This window comes from Sciurus vulgaris, assembly GCF_902686455.1.
Source record: "Sciurus vulgaris genome assembly, chromosome: 4".
NCBI classification, from domain to species: domain Eukaryota; kingdom Metazoa; phylum Chordata; class Mammalia; order Rodentia; family Sciuridae; genus Sciurus; species Sciurus vulgaris.
Window position 1 is genome coordinate 403,571 of NC_136464.1, and position 7,784 is coordinate 411,354.

General features: G+C 58.5%; 1 protein-coding gene across 1 annotated transcript; it reads left to right on the forward strand.

The window, feature by feature from the left end:
• Positions 1–6,100: 6,100 nt before the first annotated feature.
• LOC306660463 (olfactory receptor 226-like) lies at positions 6,101–7,077 on the forward strand (the record flags this gene model as incomplete). The annotated part of the gene is made up of 1 exon (XM_079138737.1): positions 6,101–7,077. The coding sequence occupies one exon, from the start codon at positions 6,101–6,103 to the stop codon at positions 7,055–7,057; it is 957 nt and encodes a 318-aa protein (XP_078994863.1). The 3' UTR covers positions 7,058–7,077.
• Positions 7,078–7,784: the final 707 nt, after the last annotated feature.

The following is a 7,784-nucleotide window of genomic DNA, read 5'->3' on the forward strand; positions in this document are numbered from 1 at the left end:
CAGGTTGGAGGGCAAGCACCATGGGCCTGCTTACGCTGGTTCTAGGAAATGCAAGATGACCTGGGCCCTAAAGTGCTGGGTGGTTTCCCGCAGGGCAGGAAGCCGAGAGCTGGGCCGGAGGGAAGCTCCCTATCTTGATTGCCGTGGTTTCATGGGTGTGTTCCAACGTAGAAACTCATCAAATTGTGCAATTGAAGCGCGTGAAGCTTACTGTGTGTCAAATAGACCCCCACAAAGAATTTTAAAGAGAGACTGCCAACAAAGAAAACACCAGAAGCAGAACAAGCAGAGCCAGAAACTAGTGCAGCCCACCCCCAGTGCCCCACGCTGCTCTTGGGAGAAGCCTAATGTTAGAGTCAGGTGCCCTAACCTTGAGAAACCAAGCACAAAAAACCACGTCTCCATCTCATGAGAAGCAGCAATCTGTATACATGCAATGCTGATGTATAATCATAGATAAATAGCCACAACTTTGCAAGCTAGAGTTGGGGAACTCCCTCCGCCTGAGAAGGAGCACCAGCCAACACGCCTGGGTAAACGTCCTACTTTCTGCCCTCACCACAGCTGGGTGACTGCACAGCAGAAGCGGTGACAGGCAGGAAGATAAGTACAAAGAGGCCAGAGATTGGAAAGCAAGAGACCAAACCACCATCACCAGACAGGGATGGAAAAAGTCCATAAGAATCTGCAGGAAAGTTGGCAGGAGTCTCAGGGAGGCTCAGCAAGCCTACTACACATAGCCATAGGCCGAAGTCATTGCACTTCTACCCAGAGCAACAAACCAAAAATGAATTCTCTTAAGTAGCTCCCACTGAGAAAAGCAGCAAAAATATCAAATATCTAGAAATTAACCAACGAAAGATGCGGAAGGCTTTCACAGAAAACTGAAAGGCGCTGAGGGGTGGACGTAACTGGGATGCCAGAAGACCCAGTTTGTGAAGACGTAAATCCAAATGCAGGAGGGAAGGACTTTGGAGCTGACTCAGGGTCTGCAGGAGTAGCCCCCGGGACACGAGAGCTGGAGGCAGAGGAGCCGCTCCTGTCTGACTGCTGCCCGAGGGCTCTCAGAGTGTGGCACAGGAGACGTGGGCAGCCTCAGAGGGCAGGCCAGTTCCTGCCTCCTGGGGACGGGGAGGTGAGTGGGACTGCAAATTGGCCAGGACACAGGGCAGACGGAGACAGGGAAGAGGCAGCACAGGCCAGGGCCTCCCAACCTTTAGTTCATGAGAGAAGAGGCTGGGCCATTTTCCTTGTTGACTTTAGAAGCCAAGAGAGAAAGAAGGTGGAGGCCAGAAGAAGCCTCCTTGGGCACTGGGGACAGCCCAGAGCAAAGCACAGCTGGAGGAGGCCGGGTGTGTGTGGCAGGAAGTCAAGCCCTACCCTGCGGCTTGCTTCTGAGAAGGAACCAAAGCTGAGTGGGACACGGTGGGTGTGGTGCTTCAGGCCCCTCTGCATCTCTGCGCAGGGTCTGCCCCTCATGTGCCACAGAGCTGCCCTTCACGAGTCCACTGTGTCTCCTCCCACACCTGAGCGCCTTGTGGAGCTGGGGTCACAGCAGGGTCCAGCATGGCCCCGACAAAGGAGGAGGCCCCAGACACGGCCAAGGGGCAGAGGAGTGACTGACATTTGTCAGAGAATTCTCGGGTATGACACCATAAAGCCACTGCGCTAGCCCCAGGTATCCCCAAGGTCTGGCTACAAGCTCTGTGGACTGCACGTCCTCCAAGGGACTGGTCAGCAATCCTAGCCACCAGCCACAACTTGGGGCTGAATCCCTATTAGGCCCTGGCACCTTTCTGCCTCCCACCAGCCTTTCCCCTACACCGCAAGGACCACCCCAACCCTGGAGCATGCAGGCCCACCCAGTGGGGTCACTCAGGGAGCACCTGCTAACCCTCCACGTCCTGGATTCCCAGCAGGCAGCCACCATGAAAGGGCAGAGCCAGGCTGTGGTCCTCCTGCAGTCTCAGTGCCTGGGACAGAGGTTCCTGGCGCCTGTACCCCTTCCACAGTTCAACCCACGCAGTGTCCCTCGAAGTGGACCAAGGATAGGAGGGTGAGGACAAGGCAGGACTACTCTGAGCAGGCAGGTGGAGGTCTGGGGGCTGTTCCCACAGCTCTGGACCTGGGTGGGCAGGGGACCCAGCGGTCCAGGTAGTTTGCTCCTCAGGCCCCTGCTGGGGATGAGGACTGGCTGTGCTGCAGTGTGCCCCCCACCCCTGACACCTGCCATGCAGGAGGCAGGTGTCCATCTGCCCCAATCAAGCCAGTCTGATAGGCGTGCCACCCACCCCTGACACCTGCCATGCAGGAGGCAGGTGTCCATCTGCCCCAATCTGTGACCAGTCTGATAGACATGGTCACAGGGGAAGGGGAGAGGGACCTGCCATGGGTCACCCGGGGATTGGGTGAGGAGTGGCCTCTACTCCCTTCACCAGCTCCAGCCCCGCCTATTCAGTTTCTCTCTCCTGTGAGTTCTTGGGGGAAGGGATTGTGCCACGGAGGAAGACTTTCCACATACACAGCCAGCTCATTCTTCAGAAGCACACTGTGGCCGAGGGGTGCACTCTGGCTGCCCTCTCCAGGCTGAGGACTGTTTGCAGGCCTGCCCAGCGCAGGGACTGTCTCACCAGTCCAACGTGTGGAGCATCAGAACACAGGAAGAGGCATCTGCGTCCTTCTCTGCTGTCCATTCTCATCCGACTCAGACAAGTCTCCCTCATTGTGGGGGAGTTGCCTATGAAGCCAGACTTCTCTAGGTTTGCACTCCCCAAGCTCTGGTCTTATTGGAACAGACCCAGATGGTCACAGGGAGCTGTGCTCCGTCCAAGAGCAAACACCACTGTCCTCATGTGCCGGGGCCACCTGCGGACCCTGTGGGATCCAGCACCCAGTCTGGTTTCAGTGAGAGTGAGAGGCCCTCTGTGTTTGACCCCTGGTCAGCCTGCCCTAGCCTTGGTCCTCACTCCCTCAGAACCACCACTACAACTTCTCACACTGAGCCCCTGAGTCCTCAAGGCCAAGGTAAGGAAGCATGTCTGCTGAGTCCCTGATCCTCAAAAAGCATGGAAAGGAAAACCTGGGAAGGACAGCTCAGCCCCAGTCCCACACAGGTGCAGAAGTGGACCAATAGTCAGAGCTGAGCTACTGGGGCACTGCTGGGACTCAAACCCAGATCCACTACTAAAACCTCACCAGCCTCTGCACAGGTGAGACCTGAGGGGTTCTAGTGTTTGTGTCACGAGTGTGCCTGTATACACACCTGTGTATATACCTGTGTATGAACCTGCAAGTGCCTGTGTGCATACCTGTGTATTCACCTATGTGCACCTGCATGTGCCTGTGTGCATACCTCTATGCACCTATGTGCACCTGTGCATGCACCTGCATGTACCTGTGTGCATCTGTGTGCACCTGCATGAGCATGCATGTGCCATGTGCTTTTGTATGCACCTGTGCATACCTGCATATGTGCCCAGGTATGTCTGAGAGTGCACTATGTGCACCTGTATGTTCACCTGTTTGTACAACTGTACACATGTCTTTATCTGTGTGTGTCTGCTCATTCCCATGTACCTCAATGATCCTGAGCATGCCCATGTGTGCCTGTGCCTGTGACTCCGCTGGGCAGTGAGCCTGTATAGGGTATGCTGGTGAGCATGCTTTTCCTGGTCAGGTGTCAGTGTGGTGGGCAGTGTGTCTGTGGCTTCATGGTATCCCTGTTTCACAGCTGTGTTTTCCTACTTGCTTCTGTGGAGGAGTGGGGGCTCTAGAGGCTGGACTCAGTGTGTATCTCCAAGGCACCAGGGTCTGGGGACACCTGCATGTGCCCAGGCTGGGTCTGTTTGGGAAGAATGTTTGTCCGACCAGCAGAAGCCTGCTGCCTGCATGAGGCCTGTGCTAGGGGCATGTGCACATGGCCTGGAGGTGGGTGTAGTGCTGATGTGGGTACCTGGCTACCCTGCAAGTGAATTTGAGTGGGGGGGACAGGGTATGATTTGGCACACGTGTTGGTTTGGGGCACATGTGTTGGAAGAGCATCTTGGGGGTTTGTGCAGCATGTGTGTTGCATATGAGCATCTTGGAGCCTGACCGCAGCATCTCCGAGTGTAGGATGTGACACTCCCCTGTGCCAGCTTCGGTGGCCCTAGAGCCCTGTGGTACCTCTGCAGCAGAGGCCAGGACCTTCCAATTGGTGTCCACAAGTCTGCGTGATGAGAGTGGATTGCTGCTGCTCCCTAACCACAGTCCTATCAGATAAAGTGACACTTCTCCACCCTTCAGAGAGAAACGACTGGAGGAGGCAGGTGTTTGTCCCAAGCCCTCAGCTGGTGGGTGGCAGATCTGAGTGGCAGTGGGTTGTCATGAGCCACAGGAGCCGTGTAGAGGTAAAGGGGCCCAGGCCTCATTTTACCCAGACCAGCTCCCTAGGTGGGCCCCTTGGAGACAGCAACGTGGGCTCTGGCTGTGCAGAGGGAAGCCTTGGCACAGCAGGCTGACCCTACTAAGGTCTAACCAGAGCCTCTTGCTGTGCAGCACCCCTGATGGTCCCCTGCAGAGCTTCCACCCTGCTCCCACTTCATGAAGTAAGCAGAAGAGGTCACCAGTGGGCTACCCTGTCCTCAGAGCCTGCCTTCCGACCCTGTGAGCATCTGGGCCAGGCTGCTGTGGCCTGCCTCTGCAGCCTAGTCGTGGTCCTGCCATGAGCACATCATGGCCACAGACTGTCCTCTCCAACATCGCAGGCTAAGGGAAGGAAGAGATTTGAGTCCAGCCACTGTCCCAGAGCCCACACCCTGAGCTCTCCTGCCTCTGTGGTCCTTTCAGGATGAAAACTATTCCTGTTAGTCTTGCTGAAGCCCCAAGCAGCATGCTGGGGTTGTGGATGGGGGACACATAGGGCTAGGGCTGCAGAGGGGGCTTTGGGGCAGCCACCACAGGGGCAGGCTGGGCACCGATGCTGGAGTGCCACCCTCCCTGCAGGGGTCTTGGTCCATGATGCTCCTGGGGCCTGCAAAGAGCAGGCACCCACTGGAGCGTCTGATCGCCGATCAGCATCGGAGGACCCCACGCCCAGGACAGGAGGAGCCTGGGGCTCCTGGGTAGCTGTAGAGCAGAGACACTGACTTCTGTGTTGATCTCCAGTCCCTCAGCTGAGGGCAGGCTAAAGGTAGTACAGGGCAGAGAACTGGAGTGGTCCTCAACAGTCCGTCCAGATGTATTCAGGAAACACTGGTTTGTGCAGCAAACTGCTGAGCTTTACTCTGAGGTTAGCAGCAAAACTCCACCCTGTCCAAATGGACAGATTGACTATAAGCTGGGCACAGGGGTCCCAGCCCAGCTCAGCCATATTTGGGGAGACTGGGCAGGAGGAGCAGACTCCAACTCCACATGGGGTGAGGGGCCACCTCTGCTCTGGGCTTTACTCCCTTAAGCCAACCCCTGCAGAGCCTCTGGTGGCAGCAGCACTGCGAGGTGGGGTTGCACCTTCTTAATCCCTGGAGAGCTTCTACAGAGCCCACCTTCTTCATGTACAGGCGAGGAAGCCGGCCAGGCCCTGGCCCTTCCTGCCTCACCCAAAGCCACTCACCTGCGAACTGAACCACAGCCCCTCTGCTGGCCCCAGGCCCCCTTCCTTGCCACCTTCCTGGGGTCTGGCTGCTAGGTTTGAGACAGCCCCAGGCCCCTTTCCTGACTCTGATGGCCCTGACTACCCACCCCTGAACCTGGGGTGGCCTCTCCCCACCCCACAGGCAGTGGGTGTGAGCCACGCGGGGGACAGCCAGACCGGGGCAGGGAGGACTCAGGGGGCTCGGTGACGTCACCAAGTGTGCTGCAAGTCCTCGCAGCCAGACGTCCTCTCAGATGCTCTCACAGCACCTGGACGTCTTTCTGAGGTCTGCGCCCGGCCAGCTGTTGGTCTCCATGGTCCAGCAGGAAACAGGCCTGGAGGCCATGGCTGAGCTGCAGGCAGTCTTAGTGTACATCAAGGATGAGGCCTCCCTCCCACACAAGGGGAGCTCAACTCAGGGGCTGCTGGCCTCTCCCCGCCCCCTGCCTAACCCTCCACCTCTGCTCCCCAGGTGAGGTGGCGGGCACCATGTTTGCAAGGGGCAACCGCTCAGAGGTGGCCGAGTTCATCCTGGTGGGCTTTACTGGCCCTGTGGGGCTCCGCCTGTGTCTCCTGCTGCTGTTCCTGCTGGCCTACGTGCTGACCGTCACAGAGAACCTGGTCATCATCGCCGTGATCCGCACCAGCACCATGCTGCACAAGCCCATGTACCTCTTCCTCAGCAACCTGTCCTTCCTGGAGGTGTGGTATGTCTCCGTCACTGTGCCCAAGATGCTGCTCAGCCTGGCTGCGCCCGAGTTCCGGCGCATCTCCTTCACAGGCTGCATGGCCCAGCTCTACTTCTTCCTGGCGCTGGCCTGCACCGAGTGCTCGCTTCTGGGCGTCATGGCCTATGACCGGTATGTGGCCGTCTGCAACCCCCTGCGCTACCCGGCCCTCATGAGTCCCGGCCTCTGCAGCCTCCTAGCGGCCGGCTCCTGGCTCTCAGGCTTCACCATCTCCCTGGGGAAGGTCTTCTTCATCTCCCGGCTGGGCTTCTGTGGCCCCAACGTCATGAACCACTTCTTCTGTGACGTGTCACCGCTGCTGAACCTGGCCTGCTCCGACATGTCGGTGGCGGAGCTGGTGGACTTCCTGCTGGCCCTGCTCATCCTGCTGGGGCCACTGCTGCTCACCATCTTCTCCTATTCGGCCATCCTGGGGGCAGTGCTGCGCACCCCGTCCCGAGGTGGCCGGCAGAAGGCTTTCTCCACCTGCAGCTCACACCTGGCCGTGGTGGTCATCTTCTACTCAGCCTCCCTCTTCATCTACGCCCGACCGCGGGCCATCTACTCCTTCAACTACAACAAGCTGGTGTCCGTGGTGTACACTGTGCTCACGCCCCTGCTCAACCCAGTCATCTACTGCCTGCGGAATCAGGAGGTCAAGCGGGCACTGCACAGGGTGGTACAGAGGGCAGCCCAGGCCCTGGGGGGCACCTCCTAGGCAGGCCATGCCACCCCCACCTGCTCACAGCCCTGCACCTCACAGGTCACTGAAGGCAGCAGGGCCAGTGGCAACTGCAGAAGGGTGGGCACCTCCTCATGCCCCAGCCCACGTCCTACCCATCCCCTTGTGTTTCACTTCCATTGTGCCCAGCAGGGTCCCCTGGGAGCCCTCACCCTGACCAGGACCAAAAAAGGTGGTGCTCAACTCACACTGCAGCCCCTTCCCACCCAAGGATGGAGGTGGGGACCTAGGTGCGCAGACCCTCCGGCTACCCACATCGCCCAGGGAGCGCAGCCAGTGCCAGGCACACCCACCCCTCTGACCCAGCCTGTGGCCGTGCTGGGTGGTCCCCCTCCAGCCCTCCAGCCAGGCCTCCAGGGCCTCAGAGTGGCCTTTGAGAGGACATCTGAAGAAGGTGGCACACTGCTCAGAGCAGGGCAGGGCAGAGAAGGTGGGGCTGGGATGACCAAGCAATCACAGCTGCTCAGCCACCCAATGCCCAACTGGGACTGGCCCAATCCAACTGTTAGGAGCCAGAGGAAGAAAGGAGTCTGGAACAGGAAATGGCATCAGGGACCCAGGCTCACAGCCCTCTGGACACTAGCCACCGCTGGGGGGTTCTCCCCAGTGCCTGCTCTGCTCCCCTCCCATGCTGTCCACCTGTATGGAGGAGGAGCCCCTGGAGACCTGAGCAGCTCCCTAGCAAAAGTGCTTCAAAGCTACC